Source organism: Neofelis nebulosa, chromosome 5, assembly GCF_028018385.1.
Source record: "Neofelis nebulosa isolate mNeoNeb1 chromosome 5, mNeoNeb1.pri, whole genome shotgun sequence".
Classification (NCBI taxonomy): domain Eukaryota; kingdom Metazoa; phylum Chordata; class Mammalia; order Carnivora; family Felidae; genus Neofelis; species Neofelis nebulosa.
The window spans coordinates 75,429,517-75,453,201 of NC_080786.1; the positions used below are offsets into that span (position 1 = coordinate 75,429,517).

The 23,685-nt window shown below is 43.7% G+C and overlaps 1 protein-coding gene and 1 non-coding gene across 6 annotated transcripts in view; both read right to left on the reverse strand.

Annotated features, from left to right (window-relative positions):
* KLHL6 (kelch like family member 6) overlaps positions 1–23,685 on the reverse strand; it is a 98,580-nt gene that overhangs the window by 37,382 nt on the left and 37,513 nt on the right. For 2 of the 5 annotated variants that reach the window (XR_009262039.1, XR_009262040.1), the window contains exons 3-7: positions 22,254–22,703; positions 13,894–14,131; positions 8,089–8,291; positions 6,300–6,513; positions 3,922–4,673 (exon numbers count right to left, since the gene is read on the reverse strand). Coding sequence is in view for 2 of the 5 variants with exons in the window: in XM_058730632.1 (XP_058586615.1) it covers positions 4,372–4,673; positions 6,300–6,513; positions 8,089–8,291; positions 13,894–14,131; positions 22,254–22,703 (1,407 nt within the window). In the remaining 3 variants the exon portion in view is untranslated. Of the gene's footprint in view, positions 1–373; positions 4,674–6,299; positions 6,514–8,088; positions 8,292–13,893; positions 14,132–22,253; positions 22,704–23,685 lie in introns of those variants that run through there. The other 3 variants (XM_058730632.1, XM_058730633.1, XR_009262041.1) reach the window with 2 other exon arrangements.
* Positions 7,474–7,577, reverse strand: LOC131513329 (small nucleolar RNA U13). The gene has a single exon (XR_009262546.1). It is a non-coding gene; the product is annotated as a small nucleolar RNA U13 (small nucleolar RNA).

Sequence of the window (23,685 nt, forward strand, 5' to 3'; positions counted from 1 at the left end):
CAGTGACACTGGTGAAGACAGGGTTAAGAGTCAGAAATCAGAAGCCTAGAAGGTGGCTTTTGTAAGAAGGGATAAGGCAGGCAAAATGAGAGTCATAGTTTGCAAGTGCGTTGGTAAAAAGCATGCTCAGAGGCAACGAGACTTTAAGGAGGTAAAAGCTATCTAATTTTTGCCATTCCATAGACCACCTCTGATCAATTCTATCCTATGATTTTATTGAAACCCTCTTGAACCAACTGAAATGTTTTAAATTTCCACCTCATAAATTAATTTGTATTCAGATATCACTAACTCATATCAGCCAAAACAAGCAAAAAAAAAAAAATTTCACCTAGTGATTGCATATAACATAATCTTATCCATTCCACACACATTATTGAATAAATACAAACTTTATTTGTATACTTACGTATAAACAATATCCTTAGTTTGATCATTTAAAAAAATACAGATTCATATAACCAAAATGCTTGAAGGACTTAGCCAACTAAGTGTTGACTATTTTTACCTATAAATATGAATATTCAGCCTGCCAAAACTGGTTTTGCAATAGCCATACTTGAGATATTTGTGGATTTCCATGAAGATTGACTCTTCAGATTATGAGATCCAATACAACACTCAAATCAAATATTAAAGGAAAAAATGATCTTTCAACCCCAAGTTAGGACCTTATATAGGAAATTCCAGTGGTATTTGCCCACTCTGAAAATTCTAATGAGTACTTTTCTTTTTCAAAATCAAGTAGGATATATAAATAACAACAGTACCTCAAGTGCTTTTATAAATAGCAAAGCTATACTTTCACAGCTATAAGCAAATGATATTTGTATTTCCCTGAGAAATGGTATGAGTTCAAGGGCAAAATGTGAGTGTGTGAGTGTGTGTGTGTTTCCTGAAGTCATTGATTGCAAGATGTGGGGAAGGCTAAGAAGAGAACATGTATCTGTTGATGTTCAGGTGAGATCAGCTCCCTGCCCATTTCAGATCAGCTGTGGGAACTAGAGTCCCTTAACCTCTCCTACAGTTTCCATCCCATCAGAGCCTCTGGGCCTCATTCTCTTTAAGTGCAGTAAAATAGAAGACCCTGCCAAGAAGCTCAGAGGCACCCCCACCCCCAACAAGTGGGTCTGGCTGCCAGTCCTGCTCTCATTTGTGCCTTTCTTCTCCTGGAAGCCACTCCCTGAAACCTCTGTTCCTTATTCTTCCCTTACCCTTCTCTAGAATGCAGTCATGCTCACAAACTCTAGGGACCATGATATCATTTTCTAGACCTGTATCCTTAAACCTGACCTTTTCTTCCTCCTCCTACTTCATCCTTTTCCTCCCAGACAGGGATGCTCTGTCCATTCACATGACCTGCTTCAAGATCCAGTGTGCTATGCCAGGATGTTCCACATACCCTTCCTCAGTCCTAGGGCCCTTTGCCTCTTACTCATCTGGTGCCAATTTGCCTCATCACCCGATGGTGGTATGGGTACGACAATCACACAAACTACATTTTTTGATTGATTGTTTATCTGTAAATGGAAATTCGATTTTAAGAGCTTCCATCCTTGGCTAGTGCCAAGAAGCTTAAATCCTGATACGCTTATAAAGTTTCCCTGAATTACTTGAACTCTTATTTCCCTAAAAGCTACTGACTGGCAGCGTTAAGTGCAGGACTCTGTGTCGTCTTAACAGGTGTATCTGTCTGCCAACCTATGCCATTATTGAGAATCTCTCTTGAGGGCCAGGCATCTGAGATTTTACAATTGACCTGCATATCTAGTGACATTAAAATGACATAGAAGCTGGAGCACCTGGGTGGCTCAGTCTGTTAAGCATCTGACTTCGGCTCAGGTCACGATGTCCCGGTTTGTGGGTTTGAGCCCTGCCTCTGGCTCTGTGCTGACAGCTCAGAGCTTGGAGCCTCCTTTGGAGTCTGTGTCTCCCTCTCTACCTGCCTCTCCCCCACTCACGCTCTGTCTCTTTCTGCCTCAAAAATAAATATTTAATGAAAAACGACATAGAATCCTTTCCTTGACTTCATTTACATTTTCTGAACTAGTCCTGAAACTTGGGTCCTGCAGTTAGAAGCAGATTTATAACACAGAGGTCTTGAATCCTCACTTTCCCAGAGTAAGGCTGATCCACTGATGGGCACAAAATTTGTCAACTGCTCTTATCAAAAGTTCTCGATGACAAGGAGCACTCTCTTTCTGAGGGGAGCTCTCTGCAAATGCCACTGATGTTGTCATTGGATAGACTTTTTGGAAGTTCTTCCTGAAATCATCTTCAGAAAATGATTGCTCCTATAACTCATAAATGGTTTCTGAAGACTATCTCAAAGGAAGTCAAATATGCAAGCAATGGCCGCATCATTGACCTAAGAGCACAGCTTCCCATGAAGAGCACTGGAAGGGCAATAAAGAAGTGGGTGTAACCTCATAACTTTGCAGATGTATCATTTTTCTCTAACTTGATGAAAAGAAAAACATTATATAATGTTGACTAGTGGCCTGTTTACCTGTTTATTGAATGTTTCAGGGGTGGTTATCTTACCTGTTTGTGTCCCAAAGTCTTGACAAACAGAAAGAACTCCTTGAATGTCTGCTAAATGGAACTAGATTAACTTGTTTCAGTTGAAAGCTTTGTTAAGGTTATTAGTGCTCATGAGTAAGTACATCACTTACTGTAATGTGTTCTAAATGTCCCCAGATATGTTTGTATTTTCCCTTCCTACTTTTTGTAGCAGGGAGCTGAACTGTCACACCTGATTCTAAGGCACAGAGCTTTTCACACACCAACATGTGTTTATATTTATCCTCAATGATCTAAGCATACACAGAAAACTCATTTGTAATGTTCCAAGTCCTTTTTTATCAGCTTGGAACTTTAAGCTTCTTCTAACCATAACTTTTCTATGAAAATTCAACTCACTATAAACTCTAAAACCGCTACTTCCCAAACTGTTCCAGAAGTACAGGCACAATGTGCTGCATCTGACATGAAATAAAACTCTATTAAAGAGATTTGAAATCATATGATGAAAATAAAACGCATTGGGTAATGCAGTTACTATGTTGCTATCATTGTTATTGCTCTTTAAGTACAGCATATGAAACAGGATCTCTTAATCTGTTTCCCCAACTTGGGGATTAGAATGAATTTCCAGTGAGCTCATTTGAAAGCTCTATCAGAGTGAAGGACAGACTCCATTCCTTGAGTCAAAATTGTCCCAAACTGAACCAAAAACCAAACAGAAGGGCTTGAAAGGATCCCGAAAACTAAGGTTCCAGGAGGGTGGGGTCTCAGGGACACGGACTCGAGTCACAGTCTAAAAAGCAGAAAGTATACTGTCAAGAAGAGTCAGTCATTCTTGCAGTGGCCAGCAGTGTAGGGATGTTTACATTAAAAACAACAACAAAAACAGGATTCTGAATCTCTGGAAAACCGCTTTTAACACTGCAATACAAGTGTTGGACGTTGAGAGGCCAGGGCACTGGACTCTGCTGAAGGTACAATTGTGTCTGGCAACAAGAGTTCTAGTCCAAAATGCACCTGTGTGATCATAAAAAAAAAAAGAAAGAAAGAAAGAAAGAAAGAAAGAAAGAAAGAAAGAAAGAAAGAAAAAAGAGGTTTTGATGGGTGAGAAGTTATTTTTTATCTCTTTCAAAGCATATAGGTCTTCCCAGACCCATCTTCCGGTCCTGTCAGATGGAACAACACTTGAAACCCTCTTGACAAGGAGCCCAAGGCTCTAACACCAAGGATTCCATGTGGTTTAAATATAAGAAAAAAAAGAAAGAAAGAAAAAACTTTATTTCCCCACCTTGCTGAGTGAATCCTTCAGCAAACTTGTCAGAAACAAAAAATGAGCCAGTTTAGTTTGTTGTTTTCCTATGCAGAAATAGGCAGCATGACAGAACCGTCACTGACCTTGAAATTGAAAAGACCTGGAGTTAGCCTCTTGGCTTAGCTACTTATAATCTGGGTGACCAGGGACAAAGTACTTCCCCTCTCTGAAACTCAAGTTTCCTCACCTGTAAAACAGAAGTGATAATGTCCGGTGACCAGGTCATTATGGTGGTTAAACAAATTGATACACAAAAGTGCTTGGCACAGAACCTGGCAGGGGACAGGTCTGTCCTGAATGTTACATATTACTCTTCTTCCCTCCTGAGGTAGGTCGCACAAACATTCCTGGCTGGTGTCCCAAAGCTGTGACTTCCAAAAGGAGCTCCCATGTGGAGCCGCGGGGAACCCAGGTGTGTGGCCTGTAGCTCCAGCCCAGCCTGCTGTCTGAAGTGGGACGAACCCGGGCAACAGGTGAGGAGGGAGGTCTCCTGGCACCTCGCCCCGCGCCCCCGTGGCTCCGCCCTCCCGCAGTCACACCGACACGGCTCCGGGCACGATCCTCCGGATGTGGGTGTAAGATTTCCTGATGGTGACACTGCCGTGGTGCGACACCCCGCGGGGCAAGACACACTCCTCCGTCAGTTTCTGGGCCTCGGGGTCCCAGCACAGCACCGTGGCGATGACCTCGTTCTTCTCGTCCCGCCCTCCCGTGATGTAGAGCCGGTTGTTGCAGGGCGCGATGCCGCAGCTGGCCCTCTCGTGGCTGAGCTGGGTCACCAGGCACCAGCTGTCTTCCAGAGGGCTGTAGGCGTACAGCGCTCTCATAGCCCCTCCTGAGGAGGAAGGGAAACACGGTGGGCATCTCACTGTTTTTCTGGTTTTCTTCCCCTTTAACCACAAAAAGCCCACTTCTGCTAGGTCAAATCTACCATCTCGCCAATGGAAATAGGAGCTTCACGGCTCTCCAGAAAGCTCTAATGGATTCTAGGGACAGTATGTCTGTGCTGGAAACACATCACAGAGCCCCTTAAACTCTGCTGCCAGGCGCTAATCAGGGTCTCAAGGACGACTGGCTTCACGTGGTGCCAAAATGTATCCTAAGACTGCTCCCTAGAAGAAATACCGCCTGGTACAGTTGGGGCACTCGGCTCACAACCCCAGCTCTGCCACTTTTTTATTGTAACCATAAGCACTGAGGCTGCGGTGGTTGTAAGACGTCAGAAGGACCATGCTCATAAAGCACCTGCAGAAAGCCTGGTACACAGAAGCTATCGATACATGGCAGTGACTAGAGGTGGTGGCGTCTCTTTGTAGACTGAGCATGACCTGGGACGCCAGCCCAAGTTACCCATCTTAAGATGAGCTTTGAAGTCATGAGGCTGACCACAAACACACAGGAAACCTGAAGCAAGAGAGAGAAGGGGTTTTTCCTTAATCTGTTCCTGTATTCTGCCTCCAGGAAGCCTGCTCTGATTAGTTCTTGTTTGCTGAAGTTATATATTTTTGGCATCTCCTTAATCAGTAATTCTCAGTCATGGCTGCACATGAAAGTCACCTGCACATTAGAAACACCTTGCACTGTTGGGGCGCCTGGGTGGCTCAGTCAGTTAAATGTCCAACTTCAGCTCAGGTCACCATTGCGAGGTTCACAAGTTCAAGCCCGGCGTTGGGCTCTGTGCTGACAGCTCAGAGCCTGGAGCCTGCTTCAGATTCTATGTCTGTCTGTCTCTCTCTCTCTCTCTCTCTCTCTCTCTCTCTCTCTCTCTGCCCCTCCCCTGCTCATACTCTGTCTCTCTCTCTCTCTCTCTCTCTCTCAAAAATAAGTAAAACATTAAATAAAAATTAAATAAAAAAAAAACACCTTGTACTGTAGACCAACGTGCTCCCTCTCATTCTGATATAATTGCTCTGGAATAGGGCCTAGCTATGCATATTTTTGTAAAAAGCTCCCTAGGTGATTCTAATGAGTAGTTGGTATTGAGATCCATCGTCCTTAACAATTCAATGCCAACTGTGGTATGGCTAGCCAGGCTTTCCTTGTGGCTAAATGCAACTTTTCAGAGCCCCAGAGCAAGTGGAAAGAGTAAAATTCCCATGAACACAAAATAAGAAATAATGATAGCTACCATTCATCGGTCACTTACTATACTGTGCACACTTCAATTTTCATACATTTGCTAATGTTTGCAGCACACTTCGTTCCTGTGGCAACTTCTGGCTCCTCCACTGGGCCCCACTGTCGGTCTATTTTGTATGTACCCTAAACGTGGGCTGTCTCTGTGTCCAGTACTACAAGGTAATTCCCACCAAGGCCTGAACCAATCCCTTCTCTTCCTTTTCAACCTCACCCACATCACCCAGGAATCCATGTGAGTTCCCGGGAGGGCCTTATCTGATCTACCCCCATGGCTGCATGGGTGGGGGACCTCAGATAAATAAGATGCCATTCATTTACTTACCAACAACATAGATGCGGTCCCGGAAACTGACAGCATTGATGCATTTAGACTCCACCGGCATGGACGATTTTAAATTCCATTTATTGGTTGAAGGGTCATAACACTGAGTCTTGTCTGTGGCCAGTTTCCCATTGGGCCCGCCCCCAATCACATAGAGTTTCTTCTTATGGCTGGTAGCTGCGAAGGAACTGACGTGGACAAGAAGGGGTGCTGCCTGTGGAGGCACAGGGCATCAGGAGAAGCTGTCAGTCACACAGCTACAGGCTGCCCCCAGACTGCTGCAGTGGTTCACAGGACACAGGCCAGGAGCTCAAGAACATAAGCCTGGGCATCCTTTGCCTGAAGTCACAAGGCCTGTGGGCTTGACTCCCCTTGAGACATGAGGTCAAAGCACTCGTTTCCCACCCTCCCTGCAGGCTCTGGACAGGCTAGAACGGGTTCAGTGTTGGATGTTTCCAGCCTGTTTCTCCCAGAGTCCAGCTATCAGGGGAGGGAAGGTGTACATAGGAATAAGTGTTTATACAGATGAAACCAGCCACTATTTGGAGGAAAATACTTTCTCAAACATGCATATTTCTATTCATTCATGTGTTCTTTCATTCAAAAAATATTTACTGAGTGCCTACTATGTGCCATTGTCCTTATTGCTTTTATCTAGGAAGAAAAGCTGGTATAAGGGTTTCAGGGGGTCATAGGTAAGCAGACTCCCACTCTGGGGCAGCATGAAGATTTTGGTATTTAGCCAGACCTGTGCTTCTACCCTGTGAACCGCAGGGCACTCAAGGGGACTTCCAAGAGCTTCTTGCCTTTTGACATGGCCCTCTTGGGTCATGGAGCAGCTATGTCATGGCACTTGACAAGTTGAGAAGATGTAGGGCACACTCCTATAAAATATGAAGGGCTATATAGCAGTTTTCAGGTTGACAGGTCTTGCTTGGTTAGATGCCATGATGACATAGCTACCTTTGCTTGTGCCTCTGATGGCCATGTTTTACACTCCCCAAAGTGGAACATACTCTGACATACAGTCTCATAAGGAGAAAGAAAATTTGTAATTAAGAATAACCTGGAAATGCAGGAAGTGAAACTGTTTTACTCATTATTATTATTATTATTATTATTATTATTATGACATTTAACATGAGATCTACTCTCTTAACAAATTTTTTTTCCACATCAGACAGGTAATGTGCCAAGGCTGTAACAAGGTTTGAGGGCGGCACATGTCACACAATGGTTTGAAGACCCAATCATCACATTTATGAACTACAAAAGGATATCTCTTAACTTTTTAAGCATAAAATGCAGTGCTGTTATCTGTAAGCACAATGTTGTACAGCAGATCTCCGAGTTTATTCACCTAGCATAAATTACAAGGGCTATCTTCTAAACACTACCAAATGACTCTGAATCAGTAAACAGTGTAGGAAAGGGATCTCTGTATGCCCACTGGGGAGAAAACAAGGGCAGATGGCATCTGAGGAGACAGACTCTGAGCTCAGACATGCAGACTGAGGTTAGAACCAAGCCTCCCCTCTACATCTGGGCTTCTTGCCAGGATAGACAGGTGCCCACGCAGAGCTTCCCCGTCTGGAAGGAAGTTGTTTCTCTGACCTGATCAGCAATGCTGAAGCAATGGCTCCTATTAAGAGGGAAGCTTAGAGCCACCAAAAATATCCTCAGTGGGAGCAGAGAGATCAGAAAGCCATATACCTACATTGGCACATACTTCTTTTTTAAAGCTTTGAAGTAATAATACAGAATTACTCATAGAAATAATCTGTTATACCTCTGACCAGCAGTTATGGAAGGGATCATAGGTCTCCACATTGTTGATCCTCTGTAAGCCATCAAAACCTCCAATCACATAGACCTTGCCACCTAATACCACCATTTTATGCCTCCAGCGGCCTATGTTCAAATACTCAATTTGAATCCATTTGTTGATTGAAGAATTATATTTCCAAACATCATGCTGTGTCTCTTTGCCACCTAGAAGAGATACAGAGCATTTAAGAAGCCACCAGATATATCAGAAACACAGCTTCCCCCATAATTTCCCACAGTCCTTAAATGCTATATCCCCAGGTCAGCTCCGCTCCCAAACAAAAGAAATCGTGAAGGTGTGTGTGGTCTGGATGGGGAAATCGAGCCAACATAGGGGAACAGAGAAAGCCAGGTGAGGCTGGGGTGAATCGTGTACCAGACTGTGCTAGGTGTCACGTCTGTGCTGTGAGAGTTCAGAGAAGAGGTGGCTGAGTGAATTGGGTCCAGAGAAGTCTCCAGGGAAGTGGCGCCCAAGTGGTCTGGGTGGATGGGGGCCAGCAGGCACCTGGACTCAGTGTCTGTGCAGCCAAGGGGTAGGAAGTAAAGCAGGACAGGTAAGGTTGGACCACTGCAGTGGGGATAGGAGGACCTTGACCGGCAGGCAAATTAGGAAGTACCTTAAGTTCTGTTTGCTTGTTTATTTAGACAAATACAAACCTGGGAAAATCACCAAGAAATCTTACAAAATTGTCTTGGTTCAAATCTCTGATCTATATAAAAAACATAAGTAGGGTTTGTCCTATTGTTAAAAGATTTTATTATAAAAGAATTAGATGCTCACAATAGATAATTTGAGAGTGAGATGGTAAATATTTTTTTCGAGATAACTCTCTGAAAATACATAATTAAGTTAGGGAGAGAGACCAAGATCTTTGGGGGGATTTTAATAAAAATATTTTAACAGGGGCGCCTGGGTGGCGCAGTCGGTTAAGTGTCCGACTTCAGCCAGGTCACGATCTCGCGGTCCGTGAGTTCGAGCCCCGCGTCAGGCTCTGGGCTGATGGCTCGGAGCCTGGAGCCTGTTTCCGATTCTGTGTCTCCCTCTCTCTCTGCCCCTCCCCCGCTCATGCTCTGTCTCTCTCTGTCCCAAAAATAAATAAAAAACGTTGAAAAAAAAAATAAAAAAAAAATATTTTAACAGCTTTGTGTTTCTATTCCCCATCAGCATAGAGTATCATCAACTACTTAAAGCAAAGCATGTACTTTTCAGGGGCACCTGGGTGGCTCAGTTGGTTAACCATCCAACTCTGGATTTCAGCTCAAGTCATAATTTCATGGTTTGTGGGTTCGAGACCCACGTTGGGATCTGCACTGCGAGCATGGAGCCTGCTTGAGATTCTCTCTCTCCCTCTCTCTCTGCCCCTCCCCTGCTCTCTCTCTCTCTCTCAAAAATAAATAAATAAAATCTAAAAAAAAAAAAAAGATGTACTTTTCAGACTTATAAATGTGCACTAGTGGCGCAATGTGTATCACTGATGATGCTCTGTGTCCTGGGTAAATGTTTCTCTAAGGTAGAGCCCAGAAGTGAGATTTCTAAGGGAAAGGCATGCACACCTTGAATTTTTATAGGTGTTGCCAAAGAGCCTTCCAGAGCTGTCCTGGTTGACCTTTCCCTATACCCCACTCACAGCATATATTAAGAGCGTTTTTTGGCTTATTTTGTTTTGCAAGCTGATGGAGAAAAATAACACCATGGTTTGGTTTTTCCTGAGCTTCTTCTTCCATGAAGTTTCTGTTCACATCGTTCAACCATTTTTTCCTTGGGTTGTGTGCATTTTAGAGGTCTCTATTCAAAACACTGTGCGTGATATTGATCCCAATGCGACAGCGTCTAAAGTTATAAAATAACTATATACTTTCAAAGTAATGTATGCACACTGTATTAAGAAGGAAACAAGGGGCGCCTGGGTGGCGCAGTCGGTTAAGCATCCGACTTCAGCCAGGTCACAATCTCGCGGTCCGTGAGTTCGAGCCCCGCATCAGGCTCTGGGCCGATGGCTCGGAGCCTGGAGCCTGTTTCCGATTCTGTGTCTCCCTCTCTCTCTGCCCCTCCCCCGTTCATGCTCTGTCTCTCTCTGTCCCAAAAATAAATAAAAAACGTTGGGAAAAAAAAAAAAATTTAAAAAAAAAAAAGAAGGAAACAAAAACTCTATGAGTTTTACCTCAAGATGTAAAGAAGACCTGATTAGGTTGGAGGCATGACATGTGCATAGACGAGAGGACAGACAAGGGCTGTAAAGATGTCAGCCCTCCCCAAGTTCATCAATACATTCAGTGCCTTCAGGACTTTTCAGGGAACTTGAAGAGATCATTCTAAATTTCATTTGAAGAGTAAATTTGGAAAAATGTCTGAGAAACTTTTGAAAAAAGAATGAACAAGGAGGATTTTTCCAGCAAATATTAAAATATACTAAAAAGCTACAATAATAAAAGCAGTGTGGTACTAGCATCAAATGAGACAAACTGACCAACGAAAAACAAGAGTACAGAACAGATTGAAAGATATAAGGATCATTAAATAAATGGTATTAGAACAATTGACTACTTAGGGAAAAATTAAGTTAGAGCCTTCTTTCACATTATAGTTAAAATAAAATTCAGGGGCGCCTGGGTGGCTTGGTCGGTTAAGTGTCCGACTTCGGCTCAGGTCACGATCTTACGGTCCGTGAGTTTGAGCCCCACATCAGGCTCTGTGCTGACAGCTTAGAGCCTGGAGCCTGTTTCAGATTCTGTGTCTCCCTCTCTCTCTGCCCCTCCCCTGTTCATGCTCTGTCTCTCTCTGTCTCAAAAATAAACGTTAAAAAAAATTAAAAAAAAATAAATAAAATAAAATAAGATAAAATAAAATTCAAAAGTAAATGGTATAAAAGTAACTGGAGAATATATGGGAGACGCTGATGATCTTGGGGTGAAGAGGGGCTTTCTAAGCATGACACAAAACGCAGAATCACATAGGAAAGAAAGTTACTATATAAAATATAAATTGAAGTTCAAAGATAACCATAGTCTGAGAGAAACTATTTGCAATACAAATAGCAAAGGACATAGAATAAGAACTGCAAAAAATTACTAAAAAGACAAACAACCAATAAAAAACAAAGGGTAGAAATAGATAATTTTCAAAAATAAAGTGTTAGCTAATAAATATATGAAAATATGCTAACATCATTAATGATCCAAGAACGTAAATATAAACATTTTGGGCTATGAAAAAAAATGTAACTGATAATAAAAAATGTCAGCAAGGATGAAGAAAATGGGCCATGTCATTCAACGTTGGTTGAACTGCAAACTGGTACCAGTTTAGTAACATCTACAAAAATTCTAAATGGACACATCTTATGACCACTTCCAGGAATCTCTCCAAAGAGCAGCACAAGTTCATAAATACATGTGTATTAAAATACCTATTGCAGCATTTTTTTCCAGTGGGAAAATAAAAGCTGAAAAAACTGTATTTCATTCGATCAGTAGACTGCCCTGAAGCTGGTGGAAAGAACACTAGCAATAATGATGAATAGCACTGCTGAGCTCTCCTATGTGCTTGGGATTGTGCTGTGCTTTATGTAATACATATTACATCACTTAATCCACACGACAGATCCCTTATGTCAACACGTGATGATGTCCAAAAGAGACTGTTAATTGAAGCACAAATCTCTGTGATTTAACTGTGTATAACAAGCATGGCTTCATGTATTGCTCGTGTCATTTTTTATTATTATTATTATTATTTTAGAGAGAGAAAGAGCATGCATGTGAGAGCTGGGGAGAAGAGCAAGAGGGAGAGAGAATCATAAGCAGGCTCCATGCTCAGCAAGGAGCCTGTCAAGGGGCTGAATCTCATGAGCCTGGGATCATGACTTGAGCCCAAATCAAGAGTCAGATGCTCAACCGACTGAGCGATTCAGGCGTCCCCAGTGTCACTTTTAAATAGACAACAAAAAGTTTAAGTGAGGCGAAGGACAAGTTGTAGAACAACATGTGTAGTGTATGTGACAAAGACTGACTATGGTTCCCAAATCTGTCTTTTCCTCCTACACACAGCTCAACTACATATCCTAGCCCACCGCATGGGGGCTGGGACTACAGGGGTGGGGGTATGTGGCTACTTCTTGCTAATAGCATGCGAGAAGACTGATGCCTCATGTCCAGGCTGAGGTTGTTATGAGCAGGTATGCCTTCTCAACTTGTTCAGTGTCTCCTTCTTCCTCTAATGCATCAAACTTGAAGACCACGTGTGGAAAACAACAGCATCATAAGATGCAAAGAACCTCGGTCCCTGAATGACTGAGTGAAGGAGGTCCACACCCCCCAGTGCCCACATACTACTGCCATAATTCGCTGAGATTTAGTGTTTGTTACAGCAGCTGGCATTACTTACTCTAAGCCAATATAAAACTATTTTTGTAAAAAAGTTAAAATGTATAGGATTGTAATAGCACAGAGAAACTGCCATATTTTACTTTACACCCTGTATTATTTGAATCTTCTACAACAATCAAAAAAATACTTCTACAAGATAAATGAAAGCTATAATCTAATCTATGGTATTAACATACCCAGGGAAGAACTGACCTGCCCTTGACTTTGGAGGAAGCCAGTTCTGCAAAGAAGCTCTTCTCCAAACAAGTTCAGATTAGAAAAAGCCTCCAAGAGAGGACAAGGTATGCTTGTCTCCTTCCTTGGGGCTCCCAGAAGAGCTGGGTGACTTTTGATGTCATTGGGAGAGGATGGGACTCACAGAACCTGGGTTGGAACCCTGTCTGACATTTACCAAGGTATGACCTGTCTTTAGATATGTTCCATAATCTTTCAGAGCCTCCATTTTCTCCATTTGTAACTTGGAGATTAAAATCACCTACCTTACAGAGTTGGTGTGACAGGCAAATGATTAAATGCCACCAAAGTGAAAATTCACCTACTGTGCTGTTAAAATGGTACAGATTTTGTCACTTAATAAATATTTATTATTTACTATGTAGCTAGGCACAGTACTAGGTACTGACAATATAGTATTGACTCTTGTAGAATTGAAGGACTAATGGGAATGAGGCATAGTGTAATTGTAAATAATTAAGCAAATAACTTAGAAGAGAGAAATGAGGGGTGCCTGGGTAGCTCAGTCAGTTGAGCATCTGACTCTTGATTTCAGCTTGGCATCATGATCCCAGGGTTGTTGTATCAAGCCCACAACGGGCCCCGTGCCGAGTGTGGAGCCTGCTTGGGATTCTCTCTCTCTCTCTGTCTCCCTGTCTCTCTCCCTCTGCCTCTCTCCCCCCTACTTTTGCACGTTCTCTCTCTCGGTCTCTAAAAAAAAGAAAGAAAGAAGGGTGAAATGAAAAAGTACTATGTTCTACTGGAGCATCCAAAAGTATGACAGTAAACTTGAGCTGAGGTTCAGGTCTGGGGAGAAGAGCAGACATTTTTATTCATTACTGTATTCCCAGTGACCAGCTCAGAACCCTACACCTAGAGCAAACACCAAATAAACTCTAGTATCAGTTTACTTCTTCCTTTTCCATGAAGGACTGGACCTGTCTGCCTGCTACCCCAGATCCTAGTACAATACTGCTCACAGGTTAGTGTCCATTAAGTAATAATGTGCTTTCCCAGACAAGACCCCCTGGGTTTCTGTATGCTGATCCAGTCAGAGTTAGACCATTGCCATTCACAGTAATTCTTGTAAGATGGTGGCCTGGCTCTCACTCAGGAAAGTACATCGTGCCACTGGGGCTTGCTTTGGCATCATGTGGCTCCTGCTTACCTGAGATGTAGACCTCATTTTTCAATGTCACGCATGCAAACTCCACCCACTTCTTGTTCTCACTCTCCAGCTCATGCTCCGTCATGGGGAGCTTGGCCACCTCCAGGCGGCTGCGCCTCAGGGGGTCCAGGCAGGTTACCTCTGCCACAAACCGTTCATCCTTTGTGCAGCCACCAATGATCATGAATACCTCAGACTGAAACTCATGCATCCTGGGCTTGGTGCGCTCGGAAATGATCTGGAAAACCAACGGGAGTACATAAAGGCAGGATGACACAGAGGTTCAGAGACTAGGCTATGGAGCCAGACAGAGAAGAGCCCAATTCCCAACTCTGCCACCATATGACCAGGTGACCTCACCTCCTTGAGCCTCAGTTTCATCATCTGTGTAATTGGAATTTTAGTGGTAACTACCTCATAGGTTTGTTGTGAGGATTAAATGGTATCATATACATGGTGTGCTTGGCCTGAAAGGGGCCTGGTGTATAACAGGTACTCAACAAAGGCTACATTGTTGCTCTTGCTGCTGTCTTAAGAAATCCAGGTCCATTTACCATCAAATGCACTTCTTGCCTCACCAGGGCTTGAATCCTGAAATTTCATTTTTGGCCACCTTCCACTCTCTCCTGGTTTCAATTTCTTGATGATATCCCAGACTTTGCTCACCACCCGACCTCTTCTGAAAGAGAAGTCCTGATAGTAGGCACCTAAGAGCACTTAGAGACTTAGGAAGGAAAAACCAAAAGGGAGCACAGTTCGGCCGGGGAGGTTGGAGGACTGGGTTCCAACACCAAAGATATGACCCTTCAGAGCCTTGAACAAGCAAATACACCCACACCACAGATATTTGAACCCAGCTTAAAGAACAGAGGTTTTACATCAAACACACCAGAGTTTGGCCCTGGTTTCATCATGTATGGCCATGTGACCTTGGAGAAGCAACACAATCTCTGCAAATATCTGTCATCACTTCTGTACCATCAGGTCATTGTGAGCACTCATGAAGTCATGACGTAGAGGGATGAGCAGAGCACCTGGCACATGCACAGCCCTTAACAGGTAGTCATGGTGGTAGGAGCAGCTGGAGATGTCATATCGGCATTCTTAGGGAAAGGGGACAGCTTCCCTCCTCCTGGTTCCATCTGTCCCTTGGGCTCAGTGGGGAAGGTTCTGCAGGTGGGTTGATGGGAGACAGAGAGGCAGCACCCATTTCCCAGATGACCAAAGCGGCTTTTTCCTGCAAGGTCAAGCTGACCTAACACAGACTATGAAGCTTCAGTCATGACCACAGATGCAACAAACAAGTTACAGTAGCAAAAACTGCACCCTAAGTGGTGAATCCAATCAATGGTCACAAATAATCAGGCCAGCCAAATCCAACCTCTACTTGTCCATCACAGACTTCGGTTTTTTGTACCAAAGAGTCAGATACAGTAAATTTTGCATCCTCAATTCATGGCCATAAAGTCTGTGGCAGGACTCTCTTCTGGGGGCCAGCAGAAAGTAAGGATGTGTGGGGCAATGGGCAGAACCTGAGGGCATTGACAGTGGAAAAGACAACTGAGATAAAGGTGGGAGGGGTGGTCCTGGGAACTTGGAGGCACTATGAGAATACCAAGCTGGCAGGACAGGAGCTGACAGGCACCAAAGACAGTTTTTGCCACTGTATGATTTTCTTTCCAACTATCTACCCTGGTTCACAGCACAACCTCTCAAAAGGATTAGGGATTGTAGGGCAATGCTTAGAGGACAGCAATGGGTTCCTCCCAGAACTGGTCCCCACGTGACCTTTATTCCAGCTCTGAGAGCCATGCCTCAGCCTCCCTCCAAAGCCCCCTATCTTCTTCATAGTGACTGCTTTCCTGTCTCAATAGCCTGCTGGCCAGTAGGGGACTCGACTGTGATCTTACTCCTGATTCCCAGACTGGTACCCCATTCCTGAGTCCTGGGCTATGTAAGACTCTGCTCCAATTGACTAAAACCCCTGCATTTCTGCCTGCTATCTGGATCCCCACCTAATATCTGTCCTTGATTTCCCACACCACTTCCCCATCCACTTACCTTTTAAATCATTGGCACTATTTGTAATGTCCCATTGTCCTTTCCTCCAAGAGCCTATTCTTGACTTTCTTTTTTTTTTTTTAATCTTTATTTATTTTTGAGAGACAGAGAGAGAATGGGAGCAGGGGAGGAACACAGAGAGAGGGAGACACAGAATCCGAAGCAGGCTCCAGGCTCTGAGCTGTCAGCACAAAACCCAATGCGGGGCTTGAACTCACAAACCTGGAGATCATGGCCTGAGCCGAAGTCAAATGCTTAACCGACTGAGCCACCCAGGTGCACCAGAGAGAGAGAGAGAGAGCGCACATGAGCGTGTGCGCACACGCGCGCACAAGTGGGGGAGGGGCAGAGAGAGAGGGAGGAGACAATCCCAAGAAGGCTCTACACTGTTGGCACGGAGCCCGATGCAGGGCTCGAACTCATGAAACCATGAGATCATGACCTGAGCTGAAACCAAGAATCAGACACTTAACTGACTGAGCCATCCAGGTGCCTCCTCACTTTCCACACATGTTCCCACAGTCCTGAATTTCCCCATCACAGCACTTTGCATACTTCTTTGTAATTTACTAGAAGATCCCTGAGGGCAGGAACAGCCCTTATTCTTCAATGGATTCTCAGCATCAAGAACAGTGCTTGGAGGTTGTGAGTTTCTATAAACCTTTGTTGAATGAGTGAATGAATGAATGAATGAATGAATAGGAGAGCTAGGTAACTCAGGACCTGATACAGATATTTTTTTCCAGTCTAGATCACTGTTATAAACAGCTTCCTCAGTGGTACCCAGCAATCCCCACCTCAGGATATTTACATTTTATGTTGTTCTCCCCATATTATTCCAGGGTTGGTCCCTGGGCCAACAGAATACAGCAAAGGTGATGGTATATCTCTGCTGAAACTAGGTTATCAAAAGCACTATAGCTTTCATCTTGATTGCTCTCTCAGTTTTTCTGGGGCCATTTGCTCTGAGGAAAGCCAGCTGCTATGGAGAAGCCCATCTGGCAGAAACTGAGGCTTCTAGCCAATAGCCAGCAAGGAACAGACACCTCTCAACAATCCTATGCATGAGCTTGGAAGTTGATCCTCCAACCCCGCTTGAGCATTGAGATGACCGCAGCCCCAGCTAATGGCTTGACTACAACTTCGTAAGAGACTATGAGCCAGAACCACCCAACTAAACCACTAAGCCTAGATTCCTGCCAGCTGTGAGATAATAAATGTTTGTTGTCTTAAACTGTAAAGTTTTGGATAATTTGTTGCACCGCAATAGAAAACTAATACAGGCATCTAGTTGATGGAATTGCTGGGTATTAAGACCTGCCTTATCACTTGGCACCGCAGGACTCCTCAGTGGTGGCACTATTATCAAACTGTAAACACAGCTACATTTGGCAAAATATTAACTCCAAAGGCATGAGACGTGCCTGTCTGAAGTCAGAGACGTGCAACTTTGTTGCAGACACACAGAAGTGTTTGCCAAAGAATCGCATGCAACAGTCAGGCCTAACCAGTTTATTTTCAGATTGTTAAAAACAGAACAGGCAGGGGCAACCCGGGTGTCTTCGTCCCTTAAGCGTCTGACTTTGGCTCAGGTCATGATCTCAAGGTCCGTGAGTTTGAGCCCTGCGTCAGGCTCTGTGCTGACAGCTCAGAGCCTGGAGCCTGCTTCAGACTCTGTCTCCCTCTCTCTCTTTGCCCCTCCCCTCTGTTTTCTCTCTCTCTCTCTCTCTCTCTCCCTCCCTCCCTCCCTCAAAAAATAAACATTAAAAAATTTTTTTCAATAGAACAGGCAGTTTCACCTTACTGACTACTCATTAACAGGGCCTGTACTAGAGGACCAACAGAAGTGATCATATTGCTTCAACAAAGCTGTCCTCAAGACTGGGCCTTTGCCCCCTCTGTCCTCAGGAATGAATGACACCACACATGTCAGAGCAGTCTTTGGTACAGATCAAGGTGGTCGCAGGAAATTTAGGAGACCACCTAAATTTCTCCTGTAATTAAATACAGGAGAAACTTTCTCTGCCCCAAAAGACTTCTCTCAATGAAGGTACTGGCTACCACCCCTAAATCAAATGTGGATTGACATCTGCTTTTAGGGTTCTAAAATATCCCACTGCCACCACCTCTACGAGCTTAGGGGAGGAACAAGGTTAAAAGGGAGAGATTAATGATAGGGCAAGAAGGGTTCAAGTTTGGAAAAGGAAGGTTAAGGGGAGAAGTGTGTTCAGAGACTAGCCTCCAGGCTTTCACTACTATTCTGAGGAGTAAACCCAAGATCATTCAGGCAGCAAACAGACGGGGAGTTTCAGGGAATCAACTGGCAATGAGACTCTGATTCGAAGATCACTGTGTTTGGTTGGTTCAGCTACCAAGACTGTAACATGGGAATGAGAAAGTGCCCTGGGAAGGATTTAGGACAATAAATCAGCAACCCTAGGACACAGTGAAAAGAGAAATGTTAGCTTCAGAGAAGGAAAATGCTTGGTTGTGGGAGACAGAGCACCATAAAGGAACTGCAAAAGAACGAGAACAGTCTTCATTTGTGGGGTCTCACACCATGAGCCAGACACTGCTAACCACATCACGTTCATTACCTTACTTAATTCTCAAAACAATTGTTATCAGTTGGTAGACATCATTATCTCCATGTTACAGGGCAGGACAGAGCTTTAAAGCAGCTAAGTAGCTTACCCAAGGTCACACTGTCAGTAAATTGTACAGTCAAGATTAAAACTCAGATCTACCTAAATGCAAGCCCAAGTTCCTGCCACTGGAAACTCTTCCAGATAGAAGACTTCTGTCTCCCACTCTCCCCCATGCTGCAAACACCGAAGTCAGAGCACATATTTCATAGCAGCAATTTTGCAGAAGGCATAGTACAGATATTTTATAGAAGAGGAAAACCTTTATCACCTGCATTTCAGGGACTTAGGAAACAGGAAGCAGAAATAAAAATAGCTAGAATACTGGAAGTGTAGTTGATCAAGACCCTGAACTGAGAGCAGCTGCAGAGACTGACACAGTCTGCAATTTTATGAGAGCTTTAATGCCCGGTGCTGAGCCATCTGCCAGTGACCCACATATCCAGCATAGGGCAGGGCCCATATGGTTGCCTAGACTCCTACATCTGTGTACTCATCACTGTTCATCTGCTTACTGTCTTGGCTTCTCTGACAGACCATCAATTTCATAAGGCAGAAACTGTTTTTGTAGTGCCCAGGGCCATATCTGGCAAATAGCTGGTGTTTAGGACTTATTTACAATAACTAAATATATACATACATACAAACATACATACATACATACATACACACATACATACATATAAAGCTTATTAAAATATATGGGATGCTGTTAAAGTAGTACTTAGGGGGAAACTTATAGCACTGCTGGCAATACCAGAAAAAAAAAGAAAGTTCTCAAATCAATGACTTCAGCTCCCACTTTAAAAAAAAAAAATCAGGGGCGCCTGGGTGGCGCAGTCGGTTAAGCGTCCGACTTCAGCCAGGTCACGATCTCGCGGTCCGTGAGTTCGAGCCCCGCGTCGGGCTCTGGGCTGATGGCTCAGAGCCCGGAGCCTGTTTCCGATTCTGTGTCTCCCTCTCTCTCTGCCCCTCCCCCGTTCATGCTGTGTCTCTCTCTGTCCCAAAAATAAATAAAAAACGTTGAAAAAAAAAATTAAAAAAAAAAAAAAATCAAAGAAAATTAGGGGTGCCTGGGTGGCTCAGTCGGTTAAGTGCCAGACTTCAGCTCAAGCCATGATGTCATGGTTCATGGGTTCAAGCCCCATTTCGGGCTCTGTGCTGACAGCTCAGAGCCTGGAGCCTGCTTCAGATCTGTGTGTGTGTGTGTGTGTGTGTGTGTGTGTGTGTGTGTCTCTGCCCCTCCCCCACTCACACTCTGTCTCAAAAATAAATAAACATTACAAAAAAAAATTTTTAATCAAAGAAAATTAAACCCAAAGCAAGCAGAGAAGGAAAATAATCAAGATCGGAGTACAAATAAGCGAAATAAACTATAAAAACAAATGAAACCAGAAGCTGTTTCTTTGATAAAATTGATAAGCCTCTAACCAGACTGATCAGGGGAAAAAAAAAAAGAGGAGACACAAATTACCAATATCTAGAATGAGAGATGTGACAGCACTATGGATTCTATAGTTATTAGAAGGATAATAAAGGAATACCGTGAGCAACTTTATGGCAATAAATTCCACAACTTCTTTGAAAGACACAAACTACCAAAGCTCATTCTGGAAGAAATAGATAACCCTATATCTACTAAAGAAATACAGTTTATAGCTAAAAACCTCACAAAGAAAACTCCTGGTTCTGATAGTATCACTGGTAAATTCTGCCAAACATTTAAGGATATATTTGCAGAGTGAACCAATGACAGCAGATCTGAGGGCAACAAAGAATGAGAAGAGGACGCACAGGAAAAGAAGGCTCCCAGGGGCCTCAGAAAGACAATTTCTAAACCACCTGTGGCTAGGATTTCTATCAATGGCCTAATGAAGTTTTGGTAGCCTATCCCAGATCTACTGGACAGTGGTGTATATATATATATATATATATATATATATATATATACACACACACACACACACACACACACACATGTGTGTGTGTGTGTGTGTGTGTGCGTGTGTGTGTGTTCATGTGTATAAGCTTTAAATACACTATCCCTATAGTATTATTTCCGGATAGTTTTGTTCCTCTCCACTAAGCCTATTTTTGTCTTTATAAAGATTTGAATAAAACATTTCTTCTGAAATTTGTTAAGCAGAACCAGGAACATCCAAATGATACATGTATTCATCACCTTGGTACTCATTTCGTCATTCAACAAACATTTACCAATCACTTACTCTACACCAGGGCTTCTCCTAAGGTCTGGAGATGAAAAGTCCCATAAGATATATTTCCTACCATAACAAGCTCCCAGTATAGAGACATTTACAGATGAGGAACACAATGGTTACCACGCGGTGGTTGGTGCTACGATAGAGCAATGCACCAGGGACTATGAGAAGAAAGAGGTCTCTGAAGAAGGTGATGCTTTAACTTTTTGAAGCCAGAGTAGAAGTTAATTAGATGGAGAGAGGAAAAGGCATTTGAACAGCACCTCATTCGCCTGCAATAGAGGGTGAAAAGGCACGTCCACTTTGGGGAATTGCAAGCAGAGCATTAGGGTGTAGCAGAAGGGAGAGGTTGGAGATGGAGCTAGAGAAGTGGGCAGGAGGTGAAGAGTGTAGGGCCAGGCTCTGGGAGATGTGGGAGATGCAGGAGGGAAGGCTCAAAGGAGGAGACTTCAAAAGGGAAGGGCTGGAGAAGGTGCAAGGGCTTAGGACACGTTTACACAGCTGAATGCGACTGCGGCTCCTAAGGAACACCTAGAGCCATTTGTCCAGGGCCAGATTGTCCTTCACACCTGACCCTTCCTAGTGGTATAGAAACCAATAAACTCAAAATTCAACCTTGAAAAGCTAAACCATTAGCCTGATTAACACACTTACTTAGCCGACTTTATGCACGTAGTCTTTAGCAATTATCCTAATAAAAAGAAACTTCATTCTGGAGTCGGGGCCTCATTCCGACTCGAGTATGAGGACCTTCACTTAACTGCATTTTGTTTTCGGACTCCTCTTTTGCGACTCCGGCCATACTCCCTGCAACAGGAGCTCAGGCAGGAAGTGTGTGGGCTTGATCCTGGGAGTCACGGGGAGCCACGAAGAGGGTAAGCCCAAGAACACAATGATGAGGCTTGAGTTTTAGATTATCCAGCTGGTGAATGAATTGGAGGGAGGCCAGACTGAGGGCAGGAAGGTGAGTTTTGAGGAATTTTTGGAAATTCGGAAAGGAAACAACGACAGTCTGAACCAAGGTAACATTCACAGGATATCCAAGAGACTCGCAGTTCCCAGAGCGGGCAAACTAGGAAAGCTGTGCTCCTGTGGAATGGTGACTGAACAGGGCACATTCTGTCCTGTGTACGTCACCCCCACCAACCTCTACCCTTAAGCCCTGGGAAGAGGAAGGATGTGCTGGGCACGGTGCTGAGCAATTTCCTATCTCACTCAATCCTCTCAGTAGCTGTTTATGATGCGGTATCATCCCCATTTCACAGATCAGAAATCCAGGGCATCTGGAACTGCCTGACTCAAACCGTAGATGGTGTGGCAATTGTCTTCACCGTGAAGCAAGGTTCTGTAAGCCAGCCTCACCTCTGTTTCTGTGAGGCCCGCAGACTCCTTTACCTCACTGGTTAGCCAGTGTTGCTCATCGTCAGCTCACCTCATTGCCTGAAAGGTGGTACATCCTGGCTTCCTGAAGCAGCGGGAAGACCTCCGGGCACTGTCTGATGAGAGGATCTGCCTCCACCGTCTCCACAAAGTACCACGGGTCCAGCAGTGGCAAGCGCACATTCTCAAGGAGGTAGGGGAGCAAGCAGAGTCGTTCTGACTGTTTGTGCCGGACCCAACTCATCACAGTCTCAAACACCTGAGCCTCCTCTGTTACATACAGCTCATCACTCTTCAAGATGTGGTACAGAGTGTCCACGGGAAGTTCTAGGAACTCCTCAGAGTTCAGAATCTGCACAAAGTTTTGGATGATGTAATTTTGCACCTGCTTTTTCAGGCTGTCCAAGGAGTGTGTATCTGCCAGCCTCAGTATTCCAACACAGTTTTCTGGATTCAAGGCTTCTGTTAGGAAGCTAGCACAGGCATCCACCATCCGCAGGAACTAAGAGAACAGAAGGGAGGCAAATCAGGCCAGAAAACCATTAGTCCCCAAGGAGGTTTATCAGGGAGTTGTGTGTAGCAACAAAAAATTAGAACAATCCCAATGACTGACAATAGGGGACTATAGCTAAAGAAATGATAGTACGTTCTTGTTTTCAACAACCCCGTAGTCATTAATAAAGTATGTACAAGAAAATTAAATGACATAGAAAATGTTCATAATGTACTGAGTTTAAAAATCTGTTCACTGAACCTGATCAAGCTTCTAGATTTAATCAGCAATTTACAGGAAATACAGCAGAAAGAGGAACATGTTAAATGATGCCATGGGAATATACCATCAGCAAAATCCAGACTGTGAGAAACTTTACGGAACAGCCCGTTCAATTTCTTCAACAAATACATCACAAGGCTGAGAGAGAGAGACGGAGAGGAGGAACCTGAAAACGCACAGAGATGTAAGAGACACATCAAGCTAGTGCAAAGTATGGACCTTATTTGGATCCTTAATTCAGATTATTATTCATTTTAAGTGTGGTAATGGTATTGTGATTATATTTAAAGAAGAATCCTTGTCTTTTAGAAATATATACTAAAACATTTGCAGCTGAAATGAGAAAAACACTTCACAAAACCACAGGTATGTTATAATCCACTTTTTATTGAAAATATGGGACACAGGCATAAAAATAAAGGCTGAAGTGTGTACACCAAAATATTAACAGGTATGATATCTCAGGATATCAGGTATCTTAGGATAATTTTTGCTACAGTAACAAACAACCCCCAAATCTCAGATGCTGACAAGAATAAATGATTATCTCTCACTCACATTATATGTCCTACAGGGGTCTTCATTCCAAGATGACTGAAAAGCCCTTGACTGAGATATATGCCAGTGTTATGACAGAAGGAGAAAAAAGACAGCAGAGCTACCGAAAGGCTCTTAAAATTTTAGCTCAGAAGTTGCACATGCCATTTCC